We start from the raw sequence: 19218 nt of genomic DNA, 5'->3' as shown, positions 1-19218 counted from the left end.
CACGAGGCTGTTCACGCTCATCTGTGCGTGGGTGATGCGGGGTAAAGGACGGAGCCGTTCCACGCAGGTTGGCTACGTCAAGGAGCAACCTGAGCCGCCAAGGGCATCCCATGGGCAGCAGCTGGCGGGGTGCTGGGCGGGAGCGGAGGTGGCTGCAGGCAGCAGAGTGCTGCAGTGCCGGCCCTGCTGCCTGTGTCCCGGCTGGCTGTAGCTGGTGCCAATGTGGGAGCACTGGGAGCAGCGAGTGGGTGGTGTTTGAGCAGCCCTGACATGGCCCGGCTCGGCGGGGGAACGGAGCAGGATGCTGCGGCTGCAGGTGAGGTGTGCAGGGAGATGGGTGCAGGGAGCATGGGGTGCTGCACCAAAGGGCTCCTGCGCCGGGGAGCGCCTTTGTCCCTGAGTAGGAGGACCATGAGGGATGTTCTGGAGTGGGGTGGACAGGGCGGCAGCAATGGCCTGGGGTAGGCAGGGGGCTAGGGGAGGCTGAGACCACTTCCCTGTTCTTACCTGCGATGCCGGAATCCCACAGTTCTCTGGGGTGTCGGGGGTGCAGATGGGAATGTCGTGAGCTGAGGTGGGCTTCTGGTGGGTCAGTAGTTCACCCCATCCCCTGAGCACCCCCAGCCTTGCACGGGCCACGCTGCCCATCTGCCTATCGCAGCAGGAGGGGGCTGGCTGGACCCAGGCCCTGAGGCGGGGAACGTCAGCACGGAGCCCTCCAGCAGCACGTCCCACCCCAAGCAGGGCTGTGCCTGGAGCCCCCGTTCCGAGGGTGCCGAGGAGCCGCTGCTGCTCCCCACCTTCTCGCCCGCGGCCCAGGCCCGCGTGGCAGCCACCTTCGTGCTCTTCGTGCTCTCGGCCGGCTGCAACGTGGCGGTGCTGCGGGCGGCGGGGGGCCGGGGGGCCGGCGGGCGCTCCCACATCCGCCTGCTGCTGCGGCACCTGGCCGCCGCCGACCTGCTGGTGACGGTGGTGGTGATGCCGTCGGATGCCGTCTGGAACATCACGCTGCAGTGGCGGGCGGGCGACCTGGCCTGCCGCCTCCTCATGTACCTGCGCCTGCTGGCCATGTACGCCTCCGCCTTCGTCACCGTCGTCATCAGCCTGGACCGGCAGGCCGCCATCCTGCGCCCGTTGGCCATCGCCCGCGCGCGCCGCAGGAACCGCGCCATGCTCCGTGCCGCGTGGATGCTCAGCGCTGCGCTCGCCGTGCCGCAGGTGCCTGCCCAGCCCCACGCACCCCGCGCTCCTGGGGGTCCCGGGGTCTTCTCGGGAGTGGCAGCGCCGTGAGCCCTCGGTGCGGGGCCCAGCCCTGCGGCTCAGGTGCTCCGCAGCCCTGGCCTGAGACCCCCGGGTGCCGCCTGGGGGAGGGGCGGGGTCTCCATCTCCCACCTCCGCTCTGCTTCCAGCTGTTCCTCTTCCACACCGTCACCCTGCGCGCCCCGCACAACTTCACGCAGTGCACCACGCGCGGCAGCTTCCCGCAGCCCTGGCACGAGACCCTCTACAACATGCTGAGCTTCTCCTGCCTCTTCCTGCTGCCGCTGCTCATCATGGTGTGCTGCTACACGCGCATCCTGCTCGAGATCTCTCGGCGCATGGGCTCCAGCCTCTGTGAGTGGGGCTGGCAGGGGGGCTGCACGCAGATCCGAGTGTGCAGCCTTGGCCGGGTCCTGTGGTGGGGGTCCTTGCTCCCTGCTTGGGGTTTGTTACCACCCTGCCCATGTGGCTGAGCCTCCCGCTCACGGGTCCCACTCCCACGTTTCAGTCTCCTCCAGCGACGTGCCGCTGCGGTGCTCTGGGAGCAACATCCCACGGGCACGGCTGCGCACGCTGAAGATGAGCCTGGTCATCGTCTCCTCCTTCATCTTCTGCTGGACCCCCTACTACCTGCTGGGGCTGTGGTACTGGTTCTGCCCACGGGCCATGCAGGAAAAGGTCCCACCATCTCTCTCCCACATCCTCTTCATCTTCGGCCTCTTCAATGCCTGCCTGGACCCCATCACCTATGGGCTCTTCACCATCCCCTTCCAGAGGCGCTGCAGTTGTCCCTGTGGGCACAGCCCTGAGCCTGAGCCACCCTCCTCAGCCACGGCTTCCTTCCAGTGTTCGGCCTCATCCCTGCGGGGCAGACAGAGCACAGGGGGCACAGAGGGGCCACAGCCACCTATCGAGCTGGGGCTGCCCACTGGGGCTAGTTCCTGCCAGAGCAGTGCGCCATGAGCCAGGGCAGCCTGATGTCACGAAGATGGCACTCTGTGACCAGCAAGGGCACAACAGCGAGGGCAGGCAGCGGGGGCTCTGCTCCAAAATGCTTCTATAAGTGGTAGAGCAGAGCTGCTCCTACAGCCAGGTGGGTGTGAGCCACCCCTCTTCCCTCTCTGCACCCACTTATGTTACATGCTGGAGCACAACGCAGTAATAAAGCACCCTGTGGCCATCTCACATGCTGCCTTCATCCATGGATGTGGCTGCACTGGGGCTGGGGGTGGGTCGTGTAGGGACCCTGGCTGTTGTCCCCAAGGCCAGGGTGGTGCTGCCATCCCCGCAGCGCTGCTGGGGGCTGCGCAGAGCAGGGCTCGCAGTCCCTCTGGTCCTGTGCCAGCCCTGCACCCGCCTGCTGCTGGGAACGGGATCTGGGCTGCTGCTGAAGGTCGTTGCGAGGTGTGGGAGCCTGGCAGCGCCCAGCAGCACAGCAGCTGCTCCAAGGCCAGTGGTGCTGCTGGGGCCAGGGACGCAGCTTTGCTGTTCTGCTACTGTAGGAGCTGCAGCCCCGGCCCCAGCATGGGCTGTGGCTGGGGTCCCTGCTAGGGTGGGGGCTGCTGGTGGGAAGAGGGCAGTGAGAGCCACTCCTCAATGGTTCCCCGGATCTGGTACATGGAATTGTGCCATAAGTGCATTTGTCAGATCCCGACACTGCTGCTGGCCCAGCCTGGACCTGGCACAGAGTGCAAGCGGGCAGTGGACACGGGAGGAATCTGGAGCTGCCAAAATGCATCCCCTTGGTTAGAGGTGTGCAGTAGGAGTCTGGCATTGCTCTAGCAGGTGCATGGATGGGATGGGCACAGTGAGCTCTTGGCACCCATCTCCTCACCCATCCCCTCACCTGGACATGGCCCCATTGTGGGCTGGGCTCCGGAGGCACCGCAAGAGCCCCACAGTTGCTGCAGGGAGCTGGGAGGGAGCTGAGCACAGAGCTGCAGTCCCCGCAGGCTGGTGATGGCAGGGCTGAAGGATGTTGCTGATGCCCTGATCCCACATCATGGCTGCACGGCTTAGCACTGCACCTGCAGGTGCAGCCATGCACGAGGAGCAGCATCATGCCAGGACCCCGGGGGGAGCAGCCATGCACAGATGCTGACAGAACTGGGGGCTCTGGGGGCACAACGGGGCAGGAGCTTGCCATGCCATACTGGGAGCAGTGCCCAATAACAGCAGCAGGAACAGAATCGTGTGGGTTTATTGTGAAGTGGCAAAGTGGAAGGAGAAAGTGGTGCTGCTGGTGCTGGCTGGGTGCTGCAGCCAGCTGCCCCTGAGGGCTAGGACTAAGAGAAGGGGATGGGGCTCTGGCATGGACTCAGGTAAGTACAAAAATATCTTCTGTGGAGCATGCTGCTTACTCCTGTGGCTTAGGAAACGCTGCACAGGGAGAAGCAGATGAAATAAACAAGCCAAGAGGCCCTGCTGAAATTTCAACATGGAAGATGCTGCGTGCGCTCAGGGCACAACCTGCCCGCTGCAGACACAGCAAGGAGCCGTGCGCACACAGCCAGATGCAAAGCCTGCAGTGTGCAGGCGGGGAGCTGACCTGTGCTGGCGGCACACAGCCCAGAGGTGGCCTGGCACTGGTGGGGCAGGTGACATCTTGGGGGTTGCTGCCGGGGGGATATGTGCAGGGACGCTGGTGCTTGGCAGCTGTTTTCCACCTGGGTGAGCAACACCAGCACTCCCCATCCCCAGCCACATCCCCCTATAGCACCATGAAAACCCCCGCTCCCTCCTGCAGTTTGGGATGGGCACAGCTGTGGCACTAGGTGCCAGCTGCACTGCTGCCCGGCCTCTTCTCAGTGAAGAAACTTTTGAGCAGCATCACTTGCCCAACGCTGACCACGAAGAGGATGACGGTTTCCCCAACCGACCAATACGAGACGCGTCCGTTGAGGTCCTCAGCCCGGCTGCGGTCCTGTGCTTCCCGCAGGCGGTAGTGAGTCTGGGAGTCGATCACCGCGTTCAGCGCCTCGTGGATGGTGACGCAGGCAGACTCCATCTGGGGGCACAGGGTTGCAGCGTCACCCAGCAGGCACGGCTTGGGCAGGGGGAGGGGAGCGCTGCTGGGTCTGCCGACGCGGCTCTGCTCCAAGGGGCAGCGCTGGAGCCCGGTGGGCAACGGGGCGCCGCGTGGCTCAGCGAGGGCTCTGCGTCCCAGCCTGGCACCGCGGCTCCGCTCTGCCACCAGTGGGTTGGCACAGCGCTGCCTGGCAGCTGGCACTCCTGCATTCAGCAGAGGGGAAGGGAGCGGGTGCGGTTGCACGGGGTTGTGCCGTTTGGCCACGTGCTGCAACACACCTGTGTCAAAGCGGTGACGCGGGTGCCCATGTCGGGCAGGATGGGTGGCTCATCGCCCACCTGGAGGTTGAAGTAGACGGTTTTGTGGGAGAACGTGGAGAACTCATTGCTGAAGCAGAAGGTGTAGATCCCCGTGAGCTCGGTGTGGTGCGGGAAGCTGTCGTACTGCTTTTTGGTCTCCCTGTAGATGGTGCGGCCGTTGGGGTCCTCGATGTAGCAGTCGACATCGTAGTGGCCCCCAGTGATCACCTGCACAGGGAGACGTGGGCAGCACCTGCTGAACGCTGAGAACCCGGCACCACGGGCAGAGGAACACTGCCCCAAAATGTGCCACATGCACAGCCATGCCCTGAGCAGTGCGGGCACCGTGCCATTGCTGCCCACTACGGGCAGGGGCCAGACTGGGGGCCCACGGGCAGAACGCACGGGGGGACAGCCCCCACCACCAGGCTGGGGACCACCGTGGGCACATCCCAAGCAGCTCTGACGTGGACTCTGCTGGCACGAGTCCGGGAACAGCTCCCGGGGCAGCATGGGGGGAGCGGGGGTGTGGGGGAGAGGTGCAGGGGTTGCCCTGCTCGGGGCTCTGCGGGGACTGGGGGGCACGGGTGGAGGCACGGGTAGGGGCAGAGCCGTACCTGGTAGTCCAGAGTGAACTTGAGGCCTCGGTCCAGCTCTTGGTGGAAGCACTGCTTGTCGCTGTCGGGCAGCTCGAAAGTGAGCTCGGTGGCGCTCGCGCGCAGAGCGCCCAGCAGCAGGGCCAGCGCCCAGCCCCGCGCCCAGCCCCGCATCCCGCCCGCCCCGCACCGCACCGCACCGCACCGCGCCGCTCGGCCCCGCGCTCGCTCCGCCCGGGGCCGTCCCTCCCTGACGTGGCGGCACCGCGGCGCTTCCGGGCTGGGGCGTCTCCGTGCGTGGCCGGGGGACGTCGGGGGGCCGGGGCCGGGCGGCTGCGGGCAGAGCGGGGATGTAAAACCGCCGTCCGTCACACGGCGTCACCCCCGCTCCGCACACGCGAGCGGCAATGGCTGCGGCGTGGCGCTGCCCCGCGCTCCCGCAGTGAGATGCGCGCTCCCGCGGTGAGATGCGCGCTCACAGCTCCCGCGCAAGGAGGAGCTGAGCTGTGTTCGTACCACCGCCGGCGGAAGCATCAATAAAGATATGAGGACATGCACGAATGAAGACTCTGGGATTTGGGATTCCTCAGCCAAAAATAGAAGACGAACTTCACGGTTAGAGATTAAGCGTGCCTGAAATTCCGTCCGTAAGACATCTGAGCGACAGGAAGTATAAACTTTAAGGCTGTAAAAATATAAGCCCACCTTTACTCTAAACAGCACATTTAAATCGAAAACGCATTTCCAGAGGGCGCTCCCGTGCAGACGGAACCGCACCGCATCCGTCCTTGGGTACCCGCAGCGCAGCGGGGCCGGGCAGCCGCGTTCCCCACGGGCGCGATGTGCCAAACCCGGACCTCTGCGCACGGCTCCCCAGCCGCACCAGCAATGGATCTGGCTCTGTGTTGCAAAGTGCTTGGAAACGGAATCGCAGAACCTCTGAGCGTTGTCTCGCCTCTGCAGCACAGTGAGGGTATAAATACATTCAATTGCTAAGGAGGGTTATTTCTGCTCTCCAACCTCTCGCAGCGTTGAGCTCCTTCCCGGTAGGCACTTCACACACACGTCAGCCCCCGACTCCCTGGTGTGGGGCTCCCAGACCGCTTTCTGCATTAGGATGAGTGGGAGGGATGAAAAATGGATCGTAAATAACCAGGAACAAACACGCTGCAGCCAGGAGCCTTTGTGTGACGCCTGCCTCTACCTAAACGTGCTGGGATTGGATTTCTCAGATAAGTGCTTGTGGGGGGGAAAAGTCCAAAAGCAGCTGGCATGGCAGGGCTCCAGGCACTCAGTTCTGTGCCGCCTGCCACCTGTTGTCCCCCCAGCTCTGGGGAAAGCGCTCCGTGCATGGGGCCATGCGCCCGGGGCTGCCAGCGCTTCCCAGGGCAGCACCGCCCCGCTCCGAACTGCCACGTGTGTTACTACAGAGGGCAGTTTGGGGAACTTCCTGGGAAAGCGGCTACTGCGCCACGATTTCCTCAAAATCGGAGAGCTGCCTCATCTGCTCCAGCTGCATGGAGTGCCTGCGGAGGAGCTTCTTTTTGGTTCTCAGGTCTCCCCGCTTGGGGGAGCTGGGCGCGACGGGCACCAGGGCCCTGAAGCCGGCAGCCAGCGGGGAGGGGGCCTTGCCGCTGGCTCCGATGTCGGGGATAGGGGGGCTGGGGTTGACGTTGAGGGGGGGCAGGTAGCCGGGCCGGGTGTGCGCGATGTGGTCCAGCAGCAGCGTGCCGGAGCCGCGCCGTTCCAGCAGGTTGGGCGGGCGGCGGGCGGCGGCGGGCGAGGTGCTGGGGGCACCGTCCAGAGCCTCCCGCGAACCACCCAGCAGAGCCAGGTGAGAGCCGCTCAGCTTCCTCCTCTCCGCAGCCACCTTCCCCGCCTCGGCCACGCCGGCGTCGCACTCGTGGTGCTCGGCGCTCATCCGCCGCCAGTGCAGGGCCTCCATCGCCTCGCTGCTCTCCGGCGGCTCCGGCACCGTGCTCCTGCGAGGCAGGCGCTGGGGGCCCTTCTCGAACCCCTTCCTGCAGCCGGACCCGGGGGCTGGAGGCGTGCGCAGCGCCTGCTCGTCCACCAGCGGGAATAGGGGCGCATCCTTGCTGCGGCTGAGGGGAGCCTTCCTGCACAGCGCAAGCTCTCCGATGCTGCTGACCAGCTCGTCATCCGTGCGCACCCGCTGCTCCTCGTGGTGCGCAGCCAGCACCGAGGGCGCAACCAGCCCCCACGGCTCCGACTGCAGCCGCTTCAGCTGCGGGAGCCGCGCTCTCTTGGTGGTGGTGCCGCCCCTCCAGCCCGGGGAGGGTGGCTCAGGGGTGGCCTTGGTGGGAAGACCGTCCCCGGGGGGCGGCTCCTGCTCGGCGGGCTGTGGGCACGGGGCGGCCGCCTTCAGCGCTGCGGTGCTCGTCTCAGGGGAGGCCCTCTCCTTGAAGTCCAGCAAGGGGGGCACGTTCAGGTACTGCTTGGTGGCCTTGGCGCCGGTGGCCGACTTGTCCATGGTGATGATGATCACCTCCTTCCCCTTGGCTCTGCAGGCATTCAGGAGGTGCTGCAGAACATCCTTGTCGTCGGCGTTGATGGCGTGCACCAGCGCAGAGGCACCAGAGTGGTCCTCCAGGCTGGGGTCGGCCCCATTGTCCAGCAGCAGGGTCACCACCTCACCACCCGCGCCGCGGATGCAGGCGTGCATCAGGGCCGTCTTCCCAGACTTGTCCTGGATGTTGGGGTCAGCCCTGTTGTCCAGCAGGTACTTCACCATCTTGGCCTTGCTGATGCTCTGCTGGTCCACGTGCGTGGTGATGCAGGCCACCATCAGCGCCGTCTCCCCCTTCTCGTTGCTCTCATTGATGTAGGCCCCCCCCTCCAGCAGCAGCCGGGTCAGCCGCAGCCGGCCCAGCCACACTGCCTTCAGGAGGGAGTTCCCCCCGGTCTGCAGCTCCGTCACCTCATCCATGGCATGCAGGGCTCACGGCAGCTGGGGAGGAATGGGGATGGAGAGGTGAGCCCCCCTGCAGCCTCTGCTGAGCCCTGTGCACACGGGCAGCCCTGCAGCACTTTCCCACATTGGAAGAGGTTGAATTTAGGTTAGACATGAGAAATGGATTCTGTACCACGAGGGTACTGAGGCCCTGGTGTAGGCTGCCCCATCTTTGAAGTGCTCACAGTCAGGTTGGATGAGGCTCTGGGCTGTGGGAGGTATCACTGCCCATGGAGGGGTTAGAACTGGGGGGGCTGTAAGAATCTTCCAATCCAAATCATGCTGTGGTTCTGCCACAGCGCCTTGCGCTGCCTGCTGGGGGTACTGGGGTGCGGGGGGAACTGCAGCAGGAGGAAAGCTTTGTTTCCTCTGGGGTCTCCTGGAGTGACAGCACTGCTTGGTGCCAGCTGGGAGGTGCACTGGCACTGCCTTCTCTCAGCTCATAATTCATGTTCTGGCATTGCTCCCCTCTCAGCGAATTCATTTCAGATGTAACGTTTGCCAGGAAGCCCCACCAGACTCAACCCCTGCTGTCACCCCATCCAGGTGTGCTGGCTGCCAGCCCTGCGAGCACCAATCAGTGCTGATTGCTGAGCAGCTTCACCTGGGCCCCCACACCCCCTGCTATGGGCTGGGAGCCCTATTTAAAGGCAGGCCCTGAACCTGATTTGGTGTGTGAGGCTGTGCTCAGCTCTGTGGGATTATCTGTCTTCTCTTGTGGATGGACTTTGCTGTTCTGCCTTCTCCTGGTGATCTCTGCTTGTGTGACCCATAGCTGTTAGCAGCCTACTCCTGCCCTACAGGTGAGGTCTTGCTCCCTGCTCTCATAGCTTGTCTCCCTGCATGGGGCAGCTCTGCTCTCGCTGCTCCTTGATGGTACACCTCAGTTCACCTTGCCTTGCTCCCCTCCAGCTCTGCTCCCACAGCCATGTTGACGTTTCCTTGAATGCAGCTGATTTCCTTCAGTGCCAGAGCCACCAATGTGGCCCTGCTACTGGCATGGCTCTATTGTGCCTCAGAGGCCCCTTGCTCTGTAACACGGAGCCCACTGGAGGCTGCGAGCATCTCCTGTGCAGCTGGGGCTGTGGTCCTCGCTGCTGATGGAAATTCTAAGCAGCTGCTGCTCTGCTGTGTGTTGGGAGCCCTTGTGCAGGAGAGTGCAATGAGAGAGCAGCGTTCTCATGCAGCACTCTGCAGCAAGACTGGCTCAGGGGGTCAGCAGACGCCCTCCCTTCTGGAAAGCGCTTCCTGCCCCTGCTCGGCAGCGGCTCGCCGCCCCCCTGCTGATCCCGGGACTTGCAGCAGGGCAAGGCTCCTGCGTGCTGCTCCGCGGCACCATTCGGGAACCAAGTGCCTGCTGGCCGTGCGCCTGTGTTCCCGCGAAGCAGCGGCGCTGAGACCCGGTGAGTGCCGTGCACGGGGCAGAGGCGGCAGCTCGCGGGGCCGAGCACCGCGGCGATGTCAGAGGTGCGGTGTCCCAGGAGCCCCGCCGCCTGCTCGCCCTGCTCTCCCATCACCGCTCCCAGCTGCCCAGCGGCGAGCAGCGCTGTCCCCTCGAGCCGTGCCCAGCCCTCCCCCGGGCATCGCCCCCCGCTCCATCACCGCAGCACTCCGCAGTCTGCGCTCACCGCTTTCCCCCACGGCACACGCGCGATGCTTTGCCTGACCCCCCTCTCCCCCCCAGCCCGTGCCCATTGATGCGAGGTTCCCGCAGCCCCCACCTCCCTGTCAGCCCAGCGCTGCCCGAAGGCTGCGAGTGTTCCTGGCCCCCCCGGCAGCACTGCGCCCCGATGCCCAGGGCTGCTCCCGAGACCCCCGGGCGGATCCCGAAGTTGCTCTCACCTCCATCTCCTCTCACCGGTGCTGCGGTGTCGCGTCCCCTGCCTCTGCGCCGGGCTCGGTGCGGCGACAGCGGGGCGGGGGTCCCTTCCCGGAGCCGGGATCCGCCCCCGTTACCTGGTGCGCCGTGCCGGTACCCGTTAGCGGTGTGCGGTGCCCGGTACCGGCCCCGCTGTGCGCACCGGGGCTGCGGGGGGAGGAGGGCGCGGGGCGGCGCGTCCGCCCCCGCTGAGTGCGGGGAGGGGCGGGGGGGAGGAGGGGGCCGTGTGCGGGGCTGCGTCCTGCACGGCCAGGTCTGAGCGGGGGCGGGACGGGGCCGTCTGGATCCGCGTGTGCGGGGCGGGGCTGCGGTCTGTGTGTGCCAGGGGATGAGTGTGTGTGTGTGTGTGTGTGTGTGTGTGTGTGTGTGTGTGTGTGTGTGTGCACGTCCTGAGGGCTGTGTGTCTGTGTGGTGATGCATGCAGGGCTGTGTCTGCGTGGGTGCAGCTGTGTGCCGGGTGGCTGAGTGCACACGCACTCCCCGTGTGTGTATCCATACCTGTGAGTGCCCAGGTGCAGCACAGCGCAGTGTTTGCATGCAGGGACTGTCTGTGTTGCTGCCCACACGTGTGGCTGTGGAGATGTGCCACTCGTGTCCTCTGGTGGCCATGTGTGCCATCAGTGCCCCGTGTGTCACTGCGCCCAGGTTGCTGAGGGTGGCCTGGCACTGCACTGTACCCCCACTGAGGTTGGGCCCCTCCTTCCTTAAGGGCTGTCAAGGCCCAAGGGGCTGTAGTGATGAGCAAACTGGGCTGAGCCCATAGCTGGGCCTGTCATCGGGCTGGAGACCCCCCTGAGGTCCATCTGCCAACAGTGACAGTGTGCTCCTGTGGCCTGAGTGCATCACTGGGGACATCAAACTGTCCTGCTGCACGAGGGAGCCGGAGGCTGCGTGCTGTTTTCTAGGGGAGATCTCCCCTCAGTGCCTGCAGAGAAGCACTGTGACCACGGGCATCCTGCTGCCACTGGGACAGAAACCTCTAGTCCCACTGCTGTTGTGCAGCATCCAGCCTGCCTTACCCTGAGGTTGCTGGGGAGCCTGGCTCCTTTGGATTGGTCCCATCGGGGGCAGATAACCGGCCAGAGGGTGGGAAGTGACTGTAGGTGCACAACTGGCACAGCCCTGTGTGCAGCTCTGCCACGTGGGAGGACGCTGCTGCCTGAGCTGTGGTTGTCACAGTGCTCTGAGACAGGATTGGCGTTAGGGGAAAGCTAAGCAGGTGGGCACCCGGTGCTGGGCAGGGGTACGGCCACGGGGGGAAGGGGTGGTGGGGAAGGCGGGGCTCTGGGATGTGTGAGGGCAGAGCAATGTGCTGCTGGCCCCGAGCAGACGTTCCGCACTGGGTCGCCTCCAGCCTGCTGGGCTGGGGCAGCTCGTGGAGCTCACTGGGCTTGCAGCAGGGGCTGCCTCACGGGTGGGGTCAGAGCATTCCTTAGAGCCCACTCCACTTCCATGCAGAATGTATCTGAGTTTGCCTTCTGCTTCCCGTTAGTTGAATAATTCATAATGAATGATTAATGGAGGCGTGCCCCCCATTTCCTACTTGCACATCATCACAGGCTGCGTTTTGTCAGTGCTGTTCGTTATTCATAATGATTTGCTGAGTAATGGCTGCACAGCTCCGGGGCTGCGGCGCTGCCTGGGGGGCACAGCGTGCTGAACTCAGTGCCATTCAGCAGGAGGGCAGTGAGCACATGATGTGCGTGATGTGGGAGACTTCAGCTCTCCCACTCCTTCCGTGCTGTATCTTGGACGTGGAGGGGTTTGGGATGTTGCAGACGACAGCGCAGCAGAGATGCTGGGTGCTGCTTGGACCTTGCAGGTAGCTCTGGGCTGCCTATTGCAGTTCTGTGGTTAAAATTGGAGCCCAGCCTGAAGGAAGAGAGAGCAGCTGCTGCCTGCTGGGGCTGCACTGGAATGTGCAGCGTGCGCCTGTGCACTTGGGGGGCTGTGCAGGGGCTGTGGTGGCTGAGGCTGTGGGCACAGGACTTGGGGCTGTGGTCCCCCCTTGTCACCACGTCCCCAAGTGTTTTGGGAACGGCAGCGAGCGCAGCTGGTGTCTCGTCAGAGCCTGGCTCCAGCTGGGGCAGGGGCTGCTCGAGGTGTGTGGGGGAGGTGGGCAGCTTTGCTGCTGGGCTCAGCTAAATGTGCGCCATCTCCCCGGGAGCTGCGCTACGCCGGCTCTATTTCGGGCACTTTGCGGAACAGCTGGTGATCATCTCTTACACGGTGTGGCGACGGCTGTGCGCAGCTATTTCTGCCAGCTCATCCCCACACAGCAGCTTTTTATAAACGCATTCACCCGGAGGGATGGACGCAGCTGTTGGGGAGGGGGGAGTTTGGTGCTGATGTTTTGGAGATCGTCAGCTCTGCCCTGAGGGCTGCTCCTGTGCTGGGTAAGGCACGTCTCTGCCCCATCGGGCTGTGGGACACAGAGCCTGGGGCAGCCCCGGGCATGGGGGGCGGTGGGTGCCAACTCCTCAGTGTGCACAGTGTGCTGTTGCCCTGTGCTGGGCTTGTCCCACGCTCCTGTGCTCCGTGAGAGCCTTTCTGGTCAGGGCAGGTGATGGGGTTGTGAAGCCTTCACTGAGGGCTGGGGCTGCTGAGGGTGCCTGCGGTGTCCCCATGTTACAGTGCTGGCTGTGCTGGATATGGAGGTGTTTGGGCCATCTGGTGTGGCCATGCAGTGGCCGTGCAGTGCCTGCTGTGCTGTCCCTGCCCTGGCTGCAGCAGGGCTGGAGGCTCTGCTGGGTGCACGGCTGTGCTGCAGGGACCACAGGGACACTGCGTGGTCACAGCCCCTGTGTTGGACTGACGGTGCTGTTCTCTGCTTGGCTTTAGCAGGACCCAGCTCTGAGCCTCTATGGGAAGGGAAAACCCCGACCAGCTGCAGCTTGAGGGATCTGCCTCAGGTACAGCTTGCTGCAATCCTGCTGCTGCGGGAGCCTCCTTGTGCACGCGGAGGGGATGGGGGCAGCAGGACTGGCTGGGGATGGGGGGATGGGCTGCTGGGGCCCTGAAATGCCCCCTCCCTCCATCTCCCCGTGTCTGCTCTCCATCCTGCTTCCAGCTGGGGGGGCTGTGCTGAGTGCGGGGCTCCCAAAATAGCAGCCCCCCGCCCCGTGAGCGCTCGCAGGCAGGAGGCAGGCGGTGATGCAGCGCTTCCGAGAGGCTGCATCATTGCAAGTGGGTCTGATGTTTCTATAGCAACCCCGGGGTAAAAATAGTGCAGGAGCATTTAGGAGCTGTCAGGGCCTGGAGGGAAGGGCTCCTCCAGTGCACCGCTTTGCAGGGTGGGGGCTCGCCCATGGAGCAGGGCTGCTGTGCTGGGGGTGGTTCTGTGCAGCTCACAGAGGCTGGGGGCTCTCCCAGCATTAGCTGGGTGCTGGAGCTCCTGCAGCCCATCCTCATGGGGGGTGATTTCTGCTGACTGTGTGCCTTTGTATTGCACTCATTAGAGCTGAGGAGAGGCTGAGGGTGCTTTGGGGCAGCCTGGGTGGCCGCAGGAGGGTCTGAGCAACTTTTGGGGGTGGGTGCAATCCAGGTCACGCTCCATTGCTGACCCAACAGCATTGTGCGTTCATGCAGCTTTGACTCTGATAAGTTGTGCTGAGGTCTGGAAACAGAAATGCCACTGCTGTGTGTCATCAAGCAGTTAGTGCTGCTCTTCTCTAATCACAGTTTGACATTTGGCACCATTAATGCTGGTGTCTGGCTCTCCTAATTGCTGTGTTGTGCCCAGAGCCTCAGCCTCTGCCCCTCGTGGTGTGGGGATGCTGAGGGCTGGGTCCCGATGAAGCTGTGTGCTGGGGCCCTGTGCTCCCCCCAGAGTTGGGGCTGATGTTGCTGCTCCTTACCCGGCTCCTCTGGGCACGTGGCTGTGGAAATGGCACGAACTGCAGTGCGCTCATTTCTCTCTCCTTTCCCATCTCTTCCCCCATCTCTGTTACTCCCGCAGTTGGTGGTTACCATGACAACGGATGTCTCTCCTTTTGCTCGCATCCCTTTTTTGCTTTGTAATCTATAAGTTCTTGCACCTCCACACTTTTTTCTCTGCCATACCCCAGAGGATCTGTGGAGGGCCTTTGGCTTAAGGCGTGGAAGTGCTGTTGGTGTCAAGCAGGAAAACCTTGGGCCAGAGGAGGGAGGACAGGCACTGCTGCAGAGCAGGGAGAGGGGCTGCTCAGCCCCGTGTGCTGCCCACTCTGAGCGTGGGGCTGCTCCTGCAAGGGCTGTGCCGTGGCTGTGCTGTGCTCCAGGCACCCAGATGAGCCCCACGTCCCCCAGTCCCTGCCACGTTGTGTATGGACGTGGCCAGGTGTGATGGGAACGGACCAAGCACTGTTATGCAGCGCCTGAGCCCGTTACCTCTGGCACTTAGGAGGCGTAGAAGGAGCTGAAGGGCAGCTCCATCTGTAGCAGCTATTTGCCAGCTAACATTAGTGCAGACAAATGTCTGGACTGAGCAGAGCACTGCGTGGCCACAGGGCTGCGGGCACAGAGCTGAGCCCACCCGGCGCTGCGCCGAGGGGAGTCGTGGGGATGTGGGATGGGGATGGTGCCCCCAGGGTCACACCGTGAGTCACCCTGCACAGCCAGAGCAGTGCCACCTCCTGCAGCTTCGTTGGGTGCTGCCTGGCCCTGTGCCCCTCCTGCTCCCTGCAGGGTGTGTGCAGCCACGGCGGCTGCTGCTGCGGCTTTCCCTGCTGTTTGCTTTGCGCTGCGGTGGCGGAAGGAGAGGCAGGCGTTGTTCTCACCCAGAACTGATTCTTTTTCTTTTTTTTAATTCTTTTATTTAGTATTATTAAACAAAGTTTTATAAATATTCATGGGAACGAAATCAATGCAAAAATATTCCGTTCTCTCCTTTTGCAGGTTTAATTTTAGAAACTCAGTTTCTCCTGAGCTCTCTGCTGAGAAGTCGTGGCAGCGCTTTCTGGATGGTGTTTCACTCCTAAACCTGTGTGGGTCCTGCAGGGTAACGGTGTGTGGGGTGACACAAGCAGAACGCCAGCATCCCTGGGGATGGGGGACAGGCATTGGGCAGGGTGCTGATGGGTGGCAGCGGACAGGAGCATGGCTTGGTCACCTTGCATAGCTTGTCCCTGGTGCAGAGCCCTCTGGAGCACGGGCCGTCCCCACCCTGCACACAGTGCTGTCTGTCTGCCCGCATTGTCCTGCTGTTGCTGTGATCAGCCTTAGAGCACAGAGTGTGAGCCCACCCCTCAGCCTGGCTCCTCCGTCCCTTTCCCAGGCACTCCTGTGCTCCCCTCCTGCTCTGCCCCATTGCTGTGTGTGACTGCGGTGATGTTCCCTTTGGGCTCTGTGCTGCTGGATGGAGCAGAGCCACAGAGGTTAAATGCAGCTCTTGGTCAACTGCTGGTTTTGTTTTTTGTCTTAAAATCATACAAGCGGGGGCATCACTGCAGTATTTGTCACCAAACATCGGGGTCAGTGCTGTGCAGCAGCTGAAGATGAGCAGTGGCACTGGGGCAGCCCCGCACTGTGTGCCAGCACTGGGCTGTGCAGAACGAGCGTCAGTTGGAGAGCAGCAGGAGCTCTGCGGGAATGCAACAATGCAGCAACTTATGCACTCAGCTGAGGCAGTGCAGCAGGAGTGGTCGTGTTAAAATGCTGAAAATGCATCCTGTGAGATCCTTACCTTTTCCTTTGCTTGCCCACTTACCGAGGATCAGCCCGGAGCTGATGCCGGGGCAGGTGTGGGGTGTCAGCACTGCATCCCTGCTGTGTTACACGCAGGGCGGTGTGCGCCCTCTGTGCGGCTGTGCCACGGCACGGCTCTGGGTGAGCAGAGGTGTGAGGTGGAGGAGGGAGATGATTGGAGTTTGCATTACACAGCATGCTTGTCGGAAGAGAATTGATCTGTATTTAACAACAGCGGTGCAGTAATAACCTACAATTACCTCTGAGCGGTGCGGCGGGGGCGGCTCTGCTGCTGGAGGAGGCTGGCATGGCATGGAGTGGCATGGCATAGCATGGCACGGCTCTCACGATACACAGAGCATGGCACAGGGTCTGCTGGGCTGTGGGAGCGATTCCTGTCTGCCTGGAGCTGGGAAGCCCCATGCCGTGGCCGTGCCCTCCCCGGGGCAGAGCAGAGGATCGCTCCCCTGCTGTCCTGGTCACACGCTGTGCGATGCACTGCAGGGTCTGTTTGGCCTTCTTGGCCACCAGGGTATCCGACTGTCTGCCCGTTGGCCACCGGCACCCCCAGGCGCTTCTCTGCAGAGCTCTTTTCCAGCAGCTCAGCCCTATACCTGTGCTCAGAGCCGTTCCCACGGCTGCTGTGCAGGGGATGAGTGTGGTTATCCATCCCTCCTCCCTCTGCGCAGTGCTGGGAAAACGCTGCAACGCCTCTTTGGCGAGAAAGCAAATTATGCAGGCTGACTTTGTTCTGAAAGCTTCTGATGTGTAAGCAGGGGAGGAAGGCGAGGTCATCTGTGTGCTTCCACTGCTGGCTGTGCTCCAGCCGCGCGAGGGGAGGGAGGGTGCTTTTGTCTGCTCGGTGCGGGGTGCCCTGAGGCTGGGGTGGTGCACGGCCGCGGGCACGGCTCTGTTTGGGCAGGCAGCACCTTCTGCAGGAGGGGCTCTGCCGATGCCTGACTTCACCTCTGCTCACCCCTTCTCCCTGGCTGATGGCAGAAGGGAGCGCGGCGCACCATCTCCATCAGAGCCGGTGGGACAGGACGTGGTGCGGGACGGCGTGTGCCCCCCAGCCAGCCCCAGCACGGGGCACGTGGCTGCAGCTGCTATTCTGCAGCTGTCTGAAGGGCTGCGGGACTTTTAATATCTCTGCTGAGTGAAATTTCCTGATTCGGCTTTCATGTCCCCTGGGACGCTTATGAAATATCCGGATTCTGTTTTTTTTTCTGAAGAAGTGGAATTTCCTATTTATGGATTTAATAAAAGGGCTACGTGCTCGCGGAGGGCAGGGGCTCCGCGGTGCTCTCCCCGCTGCGGCTTTGCCCCGTCGCTTCTCCCCCTGGCTCAGCTGGCAGCAGGGCTGTGGGGAATTCGGCTGCCTCAGTAGTTTTCCAGCCCGCACTAAGCTCCCTTTTCACAGCTAATCACGCTTCGCCATGAGCGAAGTCGAAATGCACGCCGCCAATCCGCTGGCAGGCGGATGGGCACAGAGTGGGTGATCCTGCAGCGCTCGCCCGGCAGCCCTCGAGCAGCAGCGCTCACCCACCCGCTGGGAGCTCTGCCGATGGATGCCAGCAGTGCGCTGGGTCTGGTCCTGTCTGGAACCTCATCTGCCCTCGGCGTGCAGAGTGTTTGGATCGTGAGAGAGGGCTAAGGGACGAGAGCAGTGGGAAATGGCTCCAGGAGGGTAGGAGAGGCTGGAGCTGTGTAGTGGGATCCCCGGTGGCTCGGAGCAGCAGGGTGTGAGACGAGTGGCTGAGCGTTCAGTCCCATCTGATGCGAGGCTGGTGCACAGAACCAGGAGCTACGGACAGGACTGGCCCTGATGGCATAGAACCAGGCTGCGGTGCCGCTGGCTGCAGGCAGGAATGGGTTCCAACCCTGGGTGCTGGGAAGGAGCTGCAGCACCCAGCGCAGCGTGCTAGCATAGCCCTGCCTTGCAGCAGGTCTGCGTGGTGCTGGAGCCCCTCTGGCCCCAGGGAGGGCTGAATGCTACTGGCTGCTGTGTCACAGCCCGCTCCTTTCGCCAGCCACCCCAGCGTGGCTGTGGGCACTGAGCAAGCAGCCCTGGTTACCAAACGCTTTGCTTTCCTAGCCAGCTGGTTTTGTCCTCATGACTCATGGCAATATTTGCCTTTCTGTTACCAGCATTTCTTTCATCAGCTGCAGCCAGAGCCGTGCTGCCACCACTCTCCTTTAAAATCATGGGAACAGTTGAAATAAAATACTTTTAATGCAAACAATGTCAAACACAAACACAGGCGTTCCACACTTATGCAACTCTTACTTTTGTAATGCTCTTTATCGTGATCCCAAAGAACCTCAACAGCAAGTGAACATCACCAAAGAACAAGCGAGCAGCAACCTGCTAAATCAGCACTGCCTGCTTCTTCTCATGAAAAGTCATTTAGCAAATGCCTAAAAAAACCCCCATGTTCTCCTGCAGGACACCTGTCGCAGAAGCAGAAAGAGGAAAAGCCCGGAGCGATGTAACCTGCTGTGTTCTGTGAAACCCAGCATCTCCAGCTGCAGAGTGGGCTGTGCTGCGGGTCCTGCCTGCAGCCGACCTCTGCAGAGCGCTGCACGTCCAGGCACAGCCGGGTGCTCGCACCACCCGCACACCCTTATCAGTTCTCCGTCCAACAGTCAGAGCGAAGAAGCTGGGCTGGAAAAGTGATAAGGGGGTGAGAGCAGCCACAAGGTCGCCTTCTCCTGGACTCTGGCACGGAGAAAAAAGGCGAAGCTGGTAGCAAGTGGAGTAAGTAAGGTGTCACCAGTTCCTCTCTGCGGCCCTCGGCACGGTGCGGGGATGCTGCTGGAGGAGCGGGCGATGCTGTTGGGGCAGTCCCAGCCTCCCGCTGCCCTGCAGTGCTCTGCCGTGCTGCAGACACTCCCCATTCACAAATTTCATAACCTCCAGTCCCCTCCCTGCGGGTGGGATTGGACGCCCCGTGGCCCCCCCGGCCCGCTGGATTAGGCTGTACAAATTGTGGGGCTGCAGCCGGGCGGATTCGTCTGACGCTGCAGAAAGGTGCTGGCAGCTGCATCTGTGCGCCCCAATGCCGCTGGCCCCGAAGTGGGGCTGGGGTGTCCCCTCCTGCAAAGAGCGAGGGGTTGTGGTGGTGCCCGGGGGATGTCCTTCCCTGAGCCATTACTCCATTGTCTGCACTGAGTCCTGCTCCGTGGGGCCGGGCCCCATGGCAGCTCCCCTCGTATCCCTGTGCCCGCTGCCCCCAGAGAGTGGCTCAAGTGTACCCAGGCACCCCCAGAGTGCAAGCAGACCCCTGTGACCTGGGCTGGGAAGGTGCACACTAGAGGGGGGAAGCGGGTGGCTCCCAACACCTCGTATAACCCCGCTGAGCAGAGCCTGGAGCCGAGGAATGTGATCCCCCTTCTGCAGCCCGGGCGTGTGCTGGCTTGGTGCTGCACTGTCGGGTTGATGTGCACAGGAATTACAGAGGAGCTCTCCTGCGTGCACCTATAGGGAGTGCTCGGCTGATGCTGAAGGCCCTCTCACAGCA

The 19218-nt window shown here is 62.8% G+C and overlaps 3 protein-coding genes and 1 long non-coding RNA gene across 5 annotated transcripts; 2 read left to right on the top strand and 2 right to left on the bottom strand.

The window, feature by feature from the left end:
* Positions 1–106: 106 nt before the first annotated feature.
* On the top strand, positions 107–2434 carry LOC100540394 (putative gonadotropin-releasing hormone II receptor). Its single transcript, XM_085234484.1, has 4 exons — positions 107–316; positions 665–1218; positions 1410–1614; positions 1769–2434. Exons 1-4 carry the CDS (start codon positions 271–273, stop codon positions 2221–2223), a joined length of 1260 nt encoding a protein of 419 aa, XP_085090610.1. The 5' UTR covers positions 107–270; the 3' UTR covers positions 2224–2434.
* A 1008-nt stretch (positions 2435–3442) lies between these two features.
* On the bottom strand, positions 3443–5705 carry TMED3 (transmembrane p24 trafficking protein 3). 2 transcript variants are annotated; one of them, XM_085234492.1, is made up of 3 exons: positions 5205–5705; positions 4627–4815; positions 3443–4267 (listed from the first exon to the last, which is right to left on the bottom strand). In XM_085234492.1, exons 1-3 carry the CDS (start codon positions 5355–5357, stop codon positions 4031–4033), a joined length of 579 nt encoding a protein of 192 aa, XP_085090618.1. In that variant the 5' UTR covers positions 5358–5705; the 3' UTR covers positions 3443–4030. The 2 variants fall into 2 exon arrangements, with proteins under 2 accessions (XP_085090618.1, XP_031411092.2); XM_031555232.2 differs by having other exon boundaries at positions 4567–4815; positions 5205–5655.
* A 151-nt stretch (positions 5706–5856) lies between these two features.
* Positions 5857–10215, bottom strand: ANKRD34C (ankyrin repeat domain 34C). Its single transcript, XM_085234483.1, has 2 exons — positions 9997–10215; positions 5857–8151 (listed from the first exon to the last, which is right to left on the bottom strand). Exon 2 carries the CDS (start codon positions 8128–8130, stop codon positions 6646–6648), a length of 1485 nt encoding a protein of 494 aa, XP_085090609.1. The 5' UTR covers positions 8131–8151; positions 9997–10215; the 3' UTR covers positions 5857–6645.
* Positions 10216–10248: 33 nt separating this feature from the next.
* LOC104912892 (uncharacterized) lies at positions 10249–18130 on the top strand. Its single transcript, XR_795000.3, has 3 exons — positions 10249–12429; positions 12875–12945; positions 14909–18130. It is a non-coding gene; the product is annotated as an uncharacterized LOC104912892 (long non-coding RNA).
* The last annotated feature ends 1088 nt before the right edge of the window (positions 18131–19218 follow it).

This window comes from Meleagris gallopavo, chromosome 12 (genome assembly GCF_905368555.1).
Source record: "Meleagris gallopavo chromosome 12, MGAL_WU_HG_1.1, whole genome shotgun sequence".
Taxonomy (NCBI): domain Eukaryota; kingdom Metazoa; phylum Chordata; class Aves; order Galliformes; family Phasianidae; genus Meleagris; species Meleagris gallopavo.
This window is presented reverse-complemented; position numbering and strand designations above follow the sequence as displayed.

Coding starts and splice junctions, on each gene's coding strand:
- LOC100540394 (XM_085234484.1), top strand. CDS start 271: ATGGCCCGGCTCGGCGGGGGAACGGAGCAGGATGCTGCGGCTGCAG. Junction 317..664: donor GCAGGATGCTGCGGCTGCAG/GTGAGGTGTGCA, acceptor CTATCGCAGCAG/GAGGGGGCTGGCTGGACCCA. Junction 1,615..1,768: donor GCGCATGGGCTCCAGCCTCT/GTGAGTGGGGCT, acceptor CCCACGTTTCAG/TCTCCTCCAGCGACGTGCCG.
- TMED3 (XM_031555232.2), bottom strand. CDS start 5,357: ATGCGGGGCTGGGCGCGGGGCTGGGCGCTGGCCCTGCTGCTGGGCGCT. Junction 4,816..5,204: donor AGTTCACTCTGGACTACCAG/GTACGGCTCTGC, acceptor CTCCCTGTGCAG/GTGATCACTGGGGGCCACTA. Junction 4,268..4,566: donor GCGTCACCGCTTTGACACAG/GTGTGTTGCAGC, acceptor CTGTGCCCCCAG/ATGGAGTCTGCCTGCGTCAC.
- ANKRD34C (XM_085234483.1), bottom strand. CDS start 8,130: ATGGATGAGGTGACGGAGCTGCAGACCGGGGGGAACTCCCTCCTGAAG.